The 17,062-nt window shown below is 44.9% G+C and overlaps 1 protein-coding gene across 1 annotated transcript; it reads right to left on the reverse strand.

Moving 5' to 3' along the window:
* Positions 1–1,011: 1,011 nt before the first annotated feature.
* On the reverse strand, positions 1,012–1,953 carry LOC142002239 (olfactory receptor 52K2-like). Its single transcript, XM_074978196.1, has one exon. It carries the CDS (start codon positions 1,951–1,953, stop codon positions 1,012–1,014), a length of 942 nt encoding a protein of 313 aa, XP_074834297.1.
* Positions 1,954–17,062: the final 15,109 nt, after the last annotated feature.

Consider the following 17,062-nt stretch of genomic DNA (forward strand, 5'->3'; position numbering starts at 1 on the left):
TGCCAGGGAACCATTTCAGATTTCTTGTATGGTTGGCAATTTTAACTTTGTTTCCAGGGGGTTCTCTAGGGTTTTGTTTATTTGTTTGTTTTTTGTCAGATGATTCAGCAACTGGCTGTATCGCTGTATTGTATTCCTGTATAAGCAATAGCATATTAAATGAATATTAGAACCGCTCAGCTTTAACGCTAACATGCTCTGACACCTTGTGACAAGGCACTTAGGAGACATTGCTGAGGTTTACAATTTTAATGCATATTCTGACTTCTTTGTTAACTGTGTGGAGGGAGTTCCTATGAGGATGCATGGATTTCATCTCACTCCTGGGAGTGGAGCGGATTCTAAAGGGTTACACCAGGAAGCAGATCTATCTGGGGTCTATACATGAACATCAGAACAGTCCTACTGGGTTAGACAAATGTTCCTTCTCACCCAGATCCTTCTACCCATCTTCCAAGAGAGGCCAATGACGTGCTACAGAGGAAATGGGATGAGTGTTGTGTGATGTGGAGTGACAGCGACTTTGCTGTGCCCAAAGGTTTTCCTTCTTGGCAATTTGGATTGAATCACATGCAGAGGTCGGGGTCAGGTATGTTGTAGGTCACCTCACATGATAAGTCTCTGATCTCTCTGGGCAGGAGGGAAATCTACCAGTTATAACAATGCTCTAGAGAAGTCTACCCAGGGAAGTAGTGGAGTCTCCGTCCCTGGAGGTGTTAAGTCTCGGCTCGACAAAACCCTGGCTGGGCTGATGTGATGGGTTTGGTCCTGCCTAGCACAGGGGGCTGGACTTGATGGCTTTTTTAGGTCTCTTCCAGCTCTGTTGCTCTATGATTCTAAGTGAAAAATTTCATCTGCACATGGAAACAAGTATGTTTATTAGCCTTGATCCTATGCAGTACTTGGCTTCCAGAGTAGGGGGTTACTGAGCTGTCTGGATCCCCAGCCTTGCTACTCCTTACATCCTCTTCATGGAACTTGCTCCCCAGCTGCTGAGCTGCCATCTGGGCTTCAGGCTGGTTTGAGGCTCAAGAAGTGGAGCGCTCTCTGCCGGATGCCCGGGGTTCTCACCCCATAGATGATAGGGTTCATCATAGGGGGGAAGAGCACGTAAATGTTGGCTATGAGGATATGAAGGTGGGGAGACAGGTGGCCAAAGCGGTGGGAGAGATAGCTAAAGATTGCAGGGGCATAAAACATGAACATTATGCAGACGTGGGAGCTGCAGGTGCTGAGGGACTTGCGCCGCGCCTCCTTGGAGGGGAGGCTGAAGACAGCCCGGAGGATCAGGATGTAGGACAGGACAATGAGTACAAAATCAAACCCCCCAGCAAAAAATGCCACAGCCAGACTGTAGGCACTCATGATTGTTGCGTCGACACAAGCCAGCTTCACCAGCACCATGAACTCACAATAGGTGTGAGAAATGACTTTGGTCCTGCAGTATGGAAGCCACTTGAGCAGGAATGGATGCGGGCCCAGTAACACGGCCCCCCTCATCACAATGCCCAGCCCTATCTGGGCAATGGCCCGATTAGTCAGGATGGCCGAGTGTCGCAGTGGGTTACAAATAGCGACATAGCGATCAAAGGCCATGGCCAGCATGAACCCGGACTCCATGGTTGTAAGTGAGTGAATCAAAAAAATCTGGACTAGACACGCATCGATATGAATGGTGTGGTCCCTGAACCAGAAAATACGGAGGGCTTTGGGCACAGTGGTGGTGGAGATGACCAAGTCGGCAAATGCCAACATGGCAAGGAAAAGATACATGGGCTCATGGAGGGTCGGTTCAGTCTTGATAACAGCCAGGAGGAGGCCATTCCCTAGGAGGGACAGGATGTAGATGGAGCAAAAGGGGATGGAGATCCAGATGTGCGCCTCCTCCAGCCCTGGGATGCCAACAAGGATAAAGGTGGAGGGATGGAGGGAGGTCCAGTTTGAAGGTTCCATGTTGGCTGAGTTCAGTTCCACATCATGGCTGCTTCTTGCCCCTGTAACATGAAATGTGAGTCACAAGTCATGTGTCCTTGGCTTTTGTCCTTCAGCCTTTCCACGCTTACTATGGAGGCTTTAAGTGTTAGTGACAGGTCTGTGGCAGTGCCGAGCAGTGGTTCTTTTCTCTACACACCTCTCCTGAGATGCACTGCAAAGTATCAGAAACCTGTCTGAAGGTAGATTCTGCTATTTCTAGGGAAGCTGGGAGACAACTGGCTGTGGTGGTGGTAGCAGCTCTTCCCTCTGGGATTTCTCTTCATTCTCAGCCTGTCTTAACTGTGGTTTAGAAGTGGACAGTCTGTTTTTGTTTCCAGCTCTTACCTTAGGAGCCATCTGTCAGTTATGAGCCGCCAGGGATTAGGAGGCTTCACTCGACACTTTAAGAGGTTTTTTGTTTTTATTTATATGTTTACACATATATTTATTCATGTTCCTTTTACTCCGTCCTAGTGCCCAGTGTCTCGAACAGTAACTGCAGCCTTTCCCATGGGAAAAGTGCCTCTAACACTTTCCCTGGTATGTAAACATGCTTTTGGGCATTATCCTTTCGGGAGCTGTCCCAGCCTGGGAGCTGTGATAAAGCCCTGCCAGGTCCAGGTGTCCATACATTCCTTTACCAAAGCAGCCACATCTGCTGGATAAGTCCAGGGTGCCAGGCACCATGAACAGCCATCACAAGACTGCACTCTGATTCAGCAGACCAAATGGTTTCCCTGCATCTCTAACCTGACCTGGGGTTATGTCTCCAGATCTGAAGAGGTGGGTCTGCCTCATCACCTAATCAATTACTATGTTAGTCTTTAAAGTGCTACATGGCTGCTTTTTTCATTTTGTTAGGATACAGACTGACAGGGCAACCTCTCTGTGACTGATCTGGGGAAAACACCCAATTTCCACCCACTCTTTTGTTCCTCTGACCCTTCTCACTTGGGATGCCAATGAGGATGAAGGTGGAGGGTTAGGGAATGGTCCAGTGAGAAGCTGCCATGGCGGGGCCAATAGGGAGTTTTCAGTTCCACGGCGTGTCTGCTTTCTGCCCCTGTCGCCAACCTTAAACAATCGCTAACTGGCTGATGTGATTACGACTAGGGCATTTTCTCCACATTATTTCTTCATCTATTCACATGCAATGTGAGTCACAAAGAATGTCTCTTTGGCTCTTGTCCTGCAGTCATTCCACCCTTAATCCTGAGGATTTCAGTGGTAAGTGAGGGCACTGTAGCAGTGGTTCTTTCTCTCTGCATTCTTCTCATGAACTATTCATGAAAAAAAAAAAAAACATTTGAAAATAGATGCTTCAGAGCTGGTGTAAAGGATGACAAGCCACTAGAGTTGTACCTGTTGACAGCAGATTGAGATACAGCTCATATGGCCTAGTGGAGCCTGCTGAAATATGGATTAGAACTTTTTTCAGTAATTGTTCAGAGCAGGAGCGGGGGTGTGGGAAGTAAAGTGAGGATTACCATCCATGTGAGTAATGGGTTTGAGTAGCTCAGCTGTGGTACTTGTGGGACAATGCTGGTTAATTAGCCCTTTGGAAAGCATCTCAAGAGCAGACATAGTGGAGTAGGCTCCAGAGACTCAGCTGTCCTCCCTGTTCCTAGAGACAATCTGTGTTGGACAGAGGTGCCATCTTTTGGCATTGCGTGGGGGACTGCAACGAAGGGTCCTGTGGCACCTTATAGACTAACGGAAAAGTTTTGAGCATGAGCTTTTGTGAGCACAGACTCACTTCATCAGATGCACAGTCTGTGCTCACGAAAGCTCATGCTCAAAACTTTCCTGTTAGTCTATAAGGTGCCACAGGACCCTTTGTTGCTGTTACAGATCCAGCCTAACACGGCTACCCGTCCGATACTTGACACCATGGGGGACTGTAACTTGTCTCTCCTGAAGCTCTCCCTGGGGTGCTCAAGCCAGCATCAATTCCAGCAATAAGCTCTCCCCAAAAGATCCCCCTGTCAGCTGGAGTTAATTATTTGTGTCTGAAGTCTCTTGTTGCATGATTCTCAGATGGAGTGACGGGGGACATATGGCTGTTCCTTGAATATTCTTGGGAGAAGCACAGCCATTCTCACAGCCCACTGTTGTAGGAAGGACAGGAGTTTCAGAGACTGGTTTGACCTGGGAGCTCTCTGAGTCTGGGGGTTCTATGGACATCGATGGGAACTTTGCACACAAAGAACCCAAAGAATTGGAACTAAACAATTTCAACATTAGAATGTAGGGCTCTTTTTTCTGCTCCTCGCTATCCAGAGATCTGTTCATTCCTCTCCCTAGTATCTGCAGGTCTCTCTACACTCAACTGGAGATGTCATTTCCAGCTTGGAGAGGCATCAGGCTGACCGCACCGGGTAGCCATGTGGGTATGGAGGGACTGACCCCATAGCCATGTTTTTGGAGGCTGGCCTCTGCCACTGCTCACGCTGCAGCAGCCACATTTTGATTTGCCATGAGCAAGCTGCATCACATCTACTGCACGTTCGTTCGTCTGAGCTGGCAATTCTACCTCCAGACAAAGCATGCCTTGCTCTAAGGAACCTTTTGGATCTGTCAGTACTAACCACATCCACATGTACAGCTCAGCCTGTCATGAATAAACCACTGGCAGAATTTTGTTCATTACCCAAGTGCTAGGTGTTAAGGGCTTTGTTGATTAAAGAGAACACCACCAGCACTGGGCCTGTGCTTTCCAGGGTAATGGACTGCAGATTAAGGGTTGGGGCATGAGTATACGTAGTTTGCCCTGGTTTAATGTAGGGAACAATTTTAACTTTTCCTCCTAAATGGATCAAAAGACTTTGTGGACTTTTTGGCTTCAGACCAAGGGGGACTTGTTGCAGTTTATAAAAACAAACCAGCAGTCACCTTAAAGACTAATAGGATAATGTATTAGGTGATGTACTTTTGTGGGGCAGACCCACTTCTTCTTTTGTCAGTCTGTAAAGTGCTAAATGACTGCTTGTTTATGTTGTTAGGATACAGGCGAACATGGCCGCCTCTTTGTTATTGCGGTTTAGTTCATAGTGCTAAGGCTGAGCCCTGTACTAAAGATCCTATCGAAACATGGAGACGTATCTCGTGGAGCTGGATGGGACCTTGAGAGCTCATCGACTCCAGTCCCCTGCACTCACAGCAGGAGCGATCACTATTGTTGGCAGATTTTTTTTTATTTTTAAACCTAACCTGCCCTAGACCCTTGAAAGGACCCCTCATGGACTGAGCTCACAACCTGGGGTTCACAAAGCCAATGTTCTAACCATTGAGTTGTCCCTCCCCCAGATTTTCCTCTCTCTGCAGTTACTCTACCCTCCCCAGTAAATGGTAGCTGTCACGAATGAAAGCCTGAAAAGGGTTAAACCCAGAAGATGGGTCTACATTGCAAAGCTCTGTCCACAGAAGTCGCTGTTGACAGTTTTGCCAACAGGACCTCTGTCTACAGAACATGTCCACACCTATTAGGGGCTTCCCCATCAATACCATCTCTTGGCAGACAATGGCCAGACTGTCCAGCTTCCTGCCAACAGAACACCCAACTGGAAACTCTGCAAACAGGGCTGCCAGGTGCCCTGGCATCCCTCTCTGTTGACAGAGTGTCTGTGCTATTTTTCTGTCTACAGAATCTGTCTATGGAGGTGGTACACCTCCAACTTTCAAGGCATAACTCTGGCAGGAAAAACGGTTATGTTCTGTCAACGGCTTCTAGACAGAATGTATTTCTAGAGTGGAAGATCCTTAGTTCTGTTGACAGAAGACCTCTTCTATAGACAAAATTTGATAGTGTAGACCTTACAACCAGCTATGCTTTTTTCACTGTTTTATAAATGAATTATTTTCTAAGGCAATGAATTGATTCCTAGGTCCAAGAGAAGCATCTGATTATGTGCATACCTAAGACAGAAAGGTCAGCTATCACAGACTGTAGTTTAATTTCCTCCTCTTTGTTTTCAAGCTCTCTCCTATTGGAGGGTGTAGCCTTTGTTAGCATAATTGTAGTTTGGTTATGGTAGTTAGGTTAAGGCTTTGCTTTTGTATATCCACATGTTAAGAAGACATCATAGTATAGCAAACTTGGCCCAGGGGAGGCCTATCTTTCCTGTCAGCAGTAACCCAAGCAGCCTGCTGGTAAGACCCAGCATGAGGGGCTTTTGCAAAATATTTTTCTTTTTCCCCATTTATAGGAAATGTTACAGTCAGACTAGTAATGTTGAGTCATTTACGTCAATCTTCACTACCTGAGTCACTTTCCGATGTCAACTGGTGTTCAAGCTTCCCTCTCGTACTCCTGACTGGAAAGCTGTGATGGCCTCACTCGAATTCGAGTAAAAGTCACATAATGGTGTTTCCCCCTGATCTTTTACCAGACGTTGCCCTTGAGAGACTGACACGCAGGGTACAGTCAGAGAGGACAACCCCAAATCGAGGTCATCAGGGAACTTGGGTACTTCAGGGATTCTAAGAAATCAGAACTTAATTCAGTACCAGTATTTGAACACTATGAGGTGACATGGGTATAAGAATCTCTCGCTGCAAGGGTAAGGGGTGTTAGATGGAATCTGCACCTGAGTCATATTCGTCACCTCTTCAGAGCACAACTCTCTCTCTATTGTCTCTGCTATCTTTGCTACTGCTATTCTTAGAACAACCTTTTGTTTTCCTATTCTTTGAGATGTATTCTAACCACTGTAATAACACGTCCTCACCAATCAAAGCGAGCAGGCCTCAGCTTTTAGCGGTTCAGAGGAGTCAGAATATTGTACCCTCATTGTAATTGCAGAAGTTTAAACCCTAAGTGCAGTTAGTTAAAACAAGTAGAGGTACGAGACAAGGAGATCCAATATCGCCAAGTGTCTTCATCGCACATCTGGAGAGAGTGACGGACAAGATCAAGGAAGAGGTAGAAGGGGTATCTGTGCATGGGAAAAGAATTAACAACTTGAGGTTCACGGATGATATAGTTATCATTGAGGAAGATGAGGAGAAGCTAGAGAAAAACGTGCAGTTGTTAAATGAAGAAGGGAAGCGGTATGGGCTGATTATGAACATTGATAAAACAAAAACATTGGTATTTGGAGATAAGGAAATAGGAAGGAAGATCAGTGTCAATGGTATTGAACTAGAAAATATAGAGAAGTTCCCATATCTGGGGAGTGACATAACATAAGCTCTAGACTGAAAGAAGGAAATAGTAACTAGAATAGCAAAAGCAAGAGTGAGTTTGAAGGCGACGGATAAGATCTGGAAAAGCAAAGCAATTAGCTTAAGAATGAAGCTGAGCATCTTGAAAATGTGCGTATTCAGCAGCATGTTGTACAGATGTGAGACATGGGTGATAATGAAAGATTCAAAAAGAAGAATATTGACATTCGAAAGGAGTTGTTATAGAAAGATTCTGAGAATAGGCTGGATGCAGAAGGTCACGAGTGAGGAATTATATAGGAAGATACAGCTGAAAGAGAACCTGCTGCAGAAGGTTATAAAATGGAAGGTACAACTCTTTGGACATATTTGCAGAATGAACGACAAACAAAAAATCAAGACCCTGGTATTCAGCACAACGGAAGGCTCGAATAGGAGAGGCAGAGCCCACAGAGAATGGGTAGGTGATATAGTAGATTGGTGCAGAGACAGAAACTAAACCGCTCTGCACTGGACAGGGAAAGATGGGAGGAAATAGTGAGAGAGGCATCAGACATCAACGGGCGCTGAGCCCACGGTTATTGATGGTGATGATGCAGTTAGTTAAGTAAATTGCATTAGCTCTTATAATGTTGTTAACCAAAACCTCTGTCCGTAACCAAATCTTAATTGCATTAAACATCTTCAGTTTGTATCTGTTAGATGCTGCTTTAACAATACTGTGCTGCTAAAATCAACAAGCCTCAGGTGCTGCTAAAAGTGTTGTCTGTGTAATCACTGGAAATCCCAAAATCTCACCTCTAGCCTGAGACACACATTCTGCCTCAGACCCTTAAATGTAACCCGGGAAAGGTGCAAACCTTTAATCTGTAAAATCAGATTGGTGACCCCTCCCAAATCCGTAATTCCCCAAAAAATTCCCTGGAGTTAACAAGGTTTAAGAGCTTGGGAATAGTCCATCGGGAGACATCGCAAGTGTGTTTCCCTGGAGTCTCAAGAGGAGTTCTCTCACCTGGCTGGTTACATCTACTTATCAGGGTCAGGGAATCTGTGATCTTGGGAAGCTTTTAGGCAGAAGCCAATAGAGGCAAAGTATTTTAAGGTCTCTTGTGGGCACCACCTTCTGCACTCAGAGTGTCAGAGTGGGAACTAGCCCTCACAGGTGCTCTGACAGTGGGAGATAAAGTGTTGTTTCCACCTGGTCACCATGTGTTAGGTTGGTACAGCTGGATTGCTCAGGACTGAAGAAAGATAGACCAATGGACACCTGCAGAATAGATCTGGCCTGTGCGTAGATGTGGCTTCAGGAGGTATCTCCACGAAAAAATCACACAGGTTATTAAAACTAGTGAAAACCTGTACTTGGCCTCTGTTATTGTGATTTAGGTTAAGCAGAGGGAAGCAGCCTAAGTTCAACTTCAGTACACCCTTCTGACATTGAGTGTCCTGACGGGAGACAGCATCAGTATAACTAAATCCATTTATAAACTGGTTCAACTGTCTCCAAGGCCTCCAATAACAAGCAGTGATTCTGCAGTGATAGCAGCTGCCTGTCTCTGGAGTGAGGGACAGAGAGCTTGGTGTGCAATCAATCACAACCTCCAGTGTCACTTCACAAGAACCTGTTTTTATTCCATGGAGTTTCTCACTACAGGATTTGGGGGTAGGTACACTGTTGGGCCAAACATGGCCATCAATTCTGACCTGGGAAAATTAGAAGGATGACCACGGACAGCCCCTTTCCTGTACCTCACAGTCCAATCAAACAGCTGAAATACCCTGGGCATGTCTGCTACTTGAAGCACACAACTGACTGGGGAGCTTGTGGCTAAGGCATAGGCTTGTGTCTCAGGACAGCCAGGTGCTCTTCAGACTCTTCTCAAACACCCTTAGTTCCTCTGTTGGTAAGATGGAGATCAGGTACCCCATTCCTCACAGAAGGTGGTGAGGTGGATCCTCAAATGTCAGAGCTTAGATCCCATAATCACCATGGACATAGAATCATAGAATCATAGAACACTAGAACTTGAAGGGACCTCAAGAGGTCATTGAGTCCAGTTCCCTAACCTCTCAGCTGGACAAAGTGCCATCAAAACACCCAATAGGTGTCTATCTAACCAGCTCTTAAAATCTTCAGTGATGGAGATTTCACAACCTCCCTAGGTAATTTATTTCAATGTTCAATGACCCTGACAGTTAGGAAGCTTTTCCTAATGTCTAATCTAAATCTCCTTTGCTGCAGGTTAAGACCATTGCTCCTTATCAAATCCTCAGAGGCAAAAGAAAACAATTTTTCTCCTGCCTCCTTGTCACCCTCTTTGAGATACTTGAAAAATTCTATCATATCCACTCTAAGTCCTCTTTTCTAAATGAAACAAGCCCAGTTCTTTCAGGCGTTTCTCATAGTTCATGTTTTGTAGACCTTTAATCATTCTTGTTGCTCTTCTCTGGACATTCTCCAATTTTGCCATATCTTCTGTGATATGTAGTGCCCAGAACTGAACACAATACTCCAAATGAGGTCTAATCAGCACTGAGTAGAAAGGAAGAATGACTCCTCTTGTCTAGGTCTCAACACTCCTATCAATGCGTCCCGGATTTTTGTTTCCCTTTTTTGCAACAGCAACACACTGTTGGCTCATATTTATCTTGTGGTCCACTATGACCTCTAAGTCCCTTTCTGCAGTACTCCTTCCTAGACAGTCGCTTCACATTCTATATGTATGAAGCTGACTGTTCCTTCTGAAGTGGACAACTTTGAACTTATCCTTATTAAATTTCATTCTGTTAACCTTGGACCATTTCTCCAGTTTGTCCAGATCATTTTGAATTATGAGCCTATCATTCAAAGCAGTTACAACCCCTCCCAGCTTGGTATCATCTGCAAACTTAATAAGTGTACTCTCTATGCCAATATCTCAATTGTTGATGAAGATCTTGAATAGATCTGGTCCCAGATTGAACTCTGTGGAACCCCACTTTTTATGACCTTCCAGTGTGACTACAAACCATTAGTAACTACTCTCTGAGAACGGTTATCCAGCCAGTTATGCACCAACCTTATAGTGGCCTCGTCTAAGTTGTATCTTTTGAGTTTATTGATAAGAAGTTCATGCAAGAATGTGTCAAATACCTTACTAAAGTCTAGGTATACCACATATACCTCTTCTCCCTTATACACAAGAGTTGTTAACCTGTCAAAAAAAAGCTGTCAGCTTGGTCTGGCATGATTTGTTCTTCACAAATCCATGCTGGCTGTTCCCTATCACTTTATTTTCTTCTGGATGATTGCAAATTAATTCCCAATTATTTGCTCCATTATCTTTTCCAGCACAGAAGTTAAACTGAGTGGTCTGTAATTTCCTGGTTTGTTCTTTTTTTCCCTTTTTATGGATGGTCACTATGTTTTCCCTTCTTCAGTCTTCTGGAATCTCTCCTGACTTCTAGGACTTTTCAAAGATGATCAGTAAAGGCTCAGAAACATCCTCTATCAGCTCTTTGAGTATTCCAGGGTGCATTTCATCAGGCCCTAGTAACTGGCAGACATCTAATTTTTCTAAGTAATTCTTAACTTTTTCTTTTTTTATTTTATCCTCTAAACCTACCCCTTCATACTAGCATACATTAGGTTATATATTTCTGCATCAGCCTTCTTGGTGAAGACCGAAACAAAGAAGTCATTAAGCACCTCTGCCATTTCCAAGTTTCCAGATATTGTTTCTCTCTCTTCACTGAGTAGTGAGCCTACCCTGTCCTTGGTCTTCCTCTTGCATCTACTGTATTTATAGAATAACTTCTTGTTACTCCTTTATGTCTCTAGATAGTTTGAGCTCATTCTGTGCCTTGACCTTTCTAATCTTGCTCCTGCATATATGTATTGTTTGCTTATATTCATCCTTTTGTAATTTCTCCTAATTTCCCCTTTTTATATGACTTCCTTTAGATTTTGAGATCATACAAGCTCTCCTGGCTAAGCCAAGGCAGTCTTTTACCCTAGTTTCTATCTTTCCTACACACTGGTTCAGTTGTTTTTTCAGTTGTCTATAGATGAATCACTGACCACTAACCTGGAAGTGAATGAGACTGATCTGCTGTCAAGGAATGTTCCAAATCTAATGAACACTCCTGGAAGCAGGTATTTCTCTTGAGATCTCTTGTTGAACTGAGAGGAATCTCAATACCCAGGCATGCAGGTTGGTAACTGCCTGGCCTGGCTCTGGCAGTCGGCTCACTCCATCCCTGCTGTATTTAAGGGCATAAGCTGCCTGAAGACATCATCATCACAATTTCAATCCAGCACAGACAGATTGAATGAAACGCTGACAATAACCTGTCAGCCAATTTCTCCCTACAGCTGGGTACAAGCGGTACCCATCAGTTCCTAAGCAGGAGGGAAGACTCAGACCCTGTCTGCTAAGGGCAGAATCAGACCCTGTCCAGGTACACCATGGATACAACTTCAAATCGCCAACCTGCCCAGAGCATATAGCAGTGTCTGCCACAAAGGGGAGAGATGGGAGGCTAGTAGGGGCTCCCTGGGAAAGAGGGAAATTCATCCTAAATTCACGTTTCCCAGCCCAGCTCCACTCAATAACCCAGCCCCTTCTGTACAGGTAAAGAGGAATTAAACCACAGGCTAAGCCCCTTTCCTGCAGCCCAGCCTTCCAGATGTGGTCCTCAGTGATCTCTCCCTGCACCTTGAGCCTGCACTTTGCTGAGCTTCTTTGTCCCAGAAAAACAGGCAGGATCTGCACCCCACTCCCACCCATCTCCATCGTGAGCTTCTTCTGGGCTATGATGTGGGTGCCGCTAACAAGCAACATCTCTGAGCTCCAAAGCCCTGCACTCACCCGGATCCTGAGCAGCAGAGAGGGGCTGTCCAGACTAGCAAGAGGTGTCCGGTGAGGCTCTGTGCTGTGCCGGAGGAGCTCTGGGCAGGGGAGTTTATAACCATCACTATGGAATCCCAGCTGGGTTTGTGCCTCAGCTGAGCAGCTGCAGCGCAGAGGATCGTGTGAGACCGACAACAGGCTCCTGCTTCTCCCCTGTCCAAGCATACAGCACCTCGAGGGAGTTGGGCAAGTCAGTGTGCCAGGGACATGAACAAACAATGGGGAACATCCTCATCAGTACCAAGCTCATTAAAAGCCAGGCAGGGCTTGGCAAGTGTCGTGAACCCTGGAAGCCAATTCAAGTGCTGGACCTCCTTGCATCATTCACAAGATCCAGCTGCAAGAAAGTCTTTCACTGCTGTTTAGCAGCAGAAACCACAAGATTTAATTGCTGCTGCTGACCTCAGGGTCAGTGTGACCCCACAGGCCAGGTGGAGATGCCTCTCACAGCCCCTGGTATGGCCACCTCCACCTGAAGGTGCACGCTGAGCCCACCCAGCAGTAAGGCTCCTCCATGACCCTTGAAGTCTTCTCTGTCTGTGGCTGCCTGGCCTGACCAGAAGCTGGGCTGGGGAAGTGCCCAGTGAGTGGAATGAGGCAGGGACTGTGCTAATACTGGAAAGTCTCCCATAGGGCCTCCAGGTGTCTCTGATGTGGGGCCAGGTTGAAGGTGCAGGGGTCAGTCCTGCACCCCTTCCATGGGATCGCGGGAATGTGTGGAGCATATAGCCCCTGTTGGAGGGGAAAGAACCCTGCTGTTAACTCAGTGTCTGCTCCATTTAGCAAACAGGAGTCCAGGAACACCACCCCCCTACAAGTATTAAGATCCCAGGGCAGCAGTGTAGCTGTACTGGTAAAACTTCCTCGTGTAGATGCAGCCTGTACTGGCAGTAAGTGAAATAAGCTGCAGGAGCACAAGCACTTTTATGCTGGTGTAAGTGAGCTTATACAAGGGCTTTCTGTTCTCAGAAATGTTGCAAACAATCGCCTCCAGGTCACCATCACTACTCCAGCAAAAGTTTCTCATCTAGCCCTTGCTTGAAATGTTTTTCATGGAGAAGCTCATTAAAGAGCTGCCTGAAAGTTGCAGCAACCTGAGTCTCTCAGGACCAGGCCAGGGGGCTGAGAAGTCGTTTGTCCATTAGCTGGGTAAGGAGCGGCTGCTCAGACACTGGATGGTAGCTGATGACATCGCTGGCATTTCTTCAGACGTGGTTGGATAATTGCACTTTTTCTGGACATACTGGGGTATGAACTGGAGCCTTTGCAAGTTATCAACATACATTCTGAAGTGTGGACAACTGAACTGGTGGCAATATTCCACCAATGGACTCACAGTAATGGCCCCATTGAGATGCTGGGCCACATCACTACTCCTACTGGATATTTACCTTCTTTCTGTTCTGAGGATTGTCTTCTTTTGCTATAGCATCAGACTGGGACCTCACATTCCTTGGTCTAGCTGCTGTGACTCCCAGGTTGTGCTCAGAGTCACTCCTGCCCAGGTCACCTTCTCCTGTCTTATACGTGTAACCTACAGTTTCTTTTAGCCAATTAGGACTTCACAAAGGATCACTAGGGAAGAGTGACCATAATATAATAACATTGAATATTCCTGTGGTGGGAAGACCATCTCAGCAGTCCGTCACCATGGCATTTTATATCAGAAAGAGGAACTATGCAAAAATGAGGAGATTAGTTAAATTGAAATTAAAGGCACAGTGAATAAAGTAAAATCTCTGAAAACTGCATGGAAACTTTTCAAAAACATCTTAACAGAGGTCCAACTGAAATGTATACCCCAAATAACAATAAAACAATAAAACACAGTAAGAAACCCAGAAAGAGCCACTGTGGCTTAATGCATAAGGAAAAGAAGGACTGAGAGATAGAAAGGCATCTTTTAAAAAGTGGAAGTCAAATCCTAGTGAGGAAAATAGAACAGAGCATAAACACTGCCAACTTAAGTGTAAAAATGGAATGAGAAAAGTGAAAAAGAAGCTTGAAGAATGGGGAGCAAAAAGCTCATAAAGCAACAACAAAATGTTTTTAAGTACGTCAGGAAGGCCGTGTCTACACGAGCCCCAAACTTCGAAATGGCCACGCAAATGACCATTTCGAAGTTTACTAATGAAGCGCTGAAATGCATATTCTGCACTTCATTAGCATGCGGGCGGCTGCCGCACTTCGAAATTGATGCGCCTCGCCGCCTCGCGTCTCGTCCCAACGGGGCTCCTTTTCGAAAGAACCCCGCCTGCTTCGAAGTCCCCTTATTCCCATCAGCTCACGGAAATAAGGGGAATTCGAAGCAGGCGGGGTCCTTTCGAAAAGGAGCCCCATTGGGATGAGACGTGCGGCGGCGAGGTGCGTCAGTTTTGAAGTGCGGCGGCTGCCTGCATGCTAATGAAGCGCTGAATATGCATTTCAGCGCTTCATTAGTAAACTTCGAAATGGCCATTTGCATGGCCATTTCGAAGTTTGGGGCTCGTGTAGACGTAGCCGAATACTGCTAAACTACCATTGGGCCCCTCAGACGATCAAGATAAAAAAAGAACACTCAAAGATAATGAAGTCATTTCAGAGTAATGAAATTAATTCTTTGCTTCAGTTTTCACAGATGAGGGTATTAGGGAGATTCCAAAACCTAAACTGTCTTTTGTAGGTGACAAATCTGAGGAATTGTCTAAGATTGAGGCGTCATTAAAGGAGGTTTGGACCTCATTGACAAACTTAAAAGTAAAAAGTCACCAGGACCAGATGGCATTCACCCAAGAGTTCTGAAAGAACTCAGATGTGAAATTGTGGGACTATTAACTATGGTTTGTAATCTATCCTTTAAGTCAATGTAACACCAATATTTAAAAAGGGCTCCAGAGGGGATCCTGGCAATTACAGACCAGTAAGTCTAACATCAGTACCAGGCAAACCAGTTGAAACCACAGTAAAGAATAAAATTGTCAGACACATAGAAGAACATAATTTGTTTGGCAAAAGTCAGCATTGTAACAAATGGCCCGAAATATACAAATAAGACACATATGTAAATTCATGGAACCTCATCAGCATAAGGTCACATGATTTGGAGTCCAGAAGATGCTCTTCCGGACTCCAAAACAGAGTGTAGAAGCGTGGTCCCTGGAGGGTCTTCCAGAAGGAAGTTCTCCTTCCTGAGGCCCCTTCTTCCTGAAATTTTCTACACACCATTTTGGAGTCTAGAAAAGCATCTTCCAGACTCCAAATCATGTGGCTTTATGTTAATGAGGCACCAGGAATTTACATACATGCCTCATTAGCATATTTTAGGTTGTTTATTAGCATTCCACTTTCAGAGAAAGTGGTATGTGTAGAAACAGCCTTAGAGTTCTTTGAAGGGGACAACAAATGTGGACGGGGGGTCCAGTAGATATTGTGTACTTAGATTTCCAGAAAGCATTTGACCAGGTACCTCACCAAAGGTTCTTACGTAAAATAAGTTGTCGTGGGATAAGAGGGAAGGTCCTTTCATGGGCTGAAAACTGGTTAAAAGATAGGAATAAATAGTAAATTTTCAGAAAGGAGAGGGGTAACTAGTGGTGTTCTCCAAGGGTCAGTCCTAGGACCAATCCTATTCAACTTATTCAAACTGATCTAGAGAAAGGGGTAAGCAATGAGGTGTCAAAGTTTGCAGGTGATACTAACCTGTTCAAAATAGGCAAGAACCCCACTTGTTATACTTTTCCAGCAGGATTGAGAACCATTAAGAACTACTCTCTGGGTAGGGTTATCCAGCCAGTTATGCACCCACCTTACCGTAACCTCATCTAAGTTGTATTTCCCTAGTTTTTTATAAGAATATCATGCAAGACTTTTACTAAAGTCTAGGTATACCACATCTACCGCTTCTCCCCTGTCCACAAGACTTGTTATCCTACCAAAGAAAGCTATCAGATTGGTTTGACATGATTTGTTCTTTACAAATCCATGCTGGCTGTTCCCTACCACCTTACCACCTTCCAAGTGCTTGCAGATGATTTCTTTAATTACCTGTTCCATTATCTTTCCTGGCACAGAAGTTAAGCCAACTGGCCTATAGTTTCCTGTGTTATTCTTATTCCCCTTTTCATAGATGGGCACTATATTTGCCCTTTTCCAGTCTTCTGGAATCTCTCCTGTCTCCCATGATTTTCCAAAGATGATAGATAAAGGCTCAGATATCTTCTCTATCAGCTCCTGGAGTATTCTAAGATGAATTTCATCAGACCCTGGTGACTTGCAGACATCTTATATTTTTTCTAATATATACATCCTTTGTCCTTGTTTCCATTCTTTATATGATTCCCTTTTTATTTTGATATCATGCGAGATCTCCTGGTTAAGCCAAGGCGGCTTTTGCCATATTTTCTATCTTTTCCTAGTCAGCGGGATAGCTTGCTTTTGGGCCCTTAATAATGTCCCTTTGAAAAACTGCCAACTCTCCTCAGCCGTTTTTCCCCTCAGTTTAGCTTCCCATGGGACCTTACCTACCAGCTCTCTGAGTTTACCAAAATCTGCCCTCCTGAAATCCATTATCTCTATTTTGTTGTTTTCACTTCTACCCTTCCTTAGAATTGTGAACTCTATGATTTCATGATCACTTTCAGCCAAGCTGCCTTCCACTTTCAAATTCTCTACCAATTCCTCCCTATTTGTTAAAATCAAATCTAGAACAGCTTCCCCCCGGTAGCTTTTTCAACATTTTGGAATAAAAAATTGTCTCCAATACAATCCAAGCTCTTACTGGATAGTTTGTGCTCCGCTGTATAAGTTTCCCAACATATATCTGAATAGTTGAAGTCCCCCATCACCACCAAATCCTGGGCCTTGCTTGACTTTGTTAGTTGTTTAAAAAAAGCCTCATCCATCTCTTCCACCCGGGTAGGTAGCCTGTAGTAGACTCCCAGCAGGACATCACCATTGTTTTTTACCCCTCTTAGTCTAACCCAGAGACTCTCAACACGTCCATCTCCTACGTCCATCTCCACCTCAGTCCGAGTGCGTACATTTTTAATATATAA

This window comes from Carettochelys insculpta, chromosome 1, assembly GCF_033958435.1.
Source record: "Carettochelys insculpta isolate YL-2023 chromosome 1, ASM3395843v1, whole genome shotgun sequence".
NCBI lineage: Eukaryota > Metazoa > Chordata > Testudines > Carettochelyidae > Carettochelys > Carettochelys insculpta.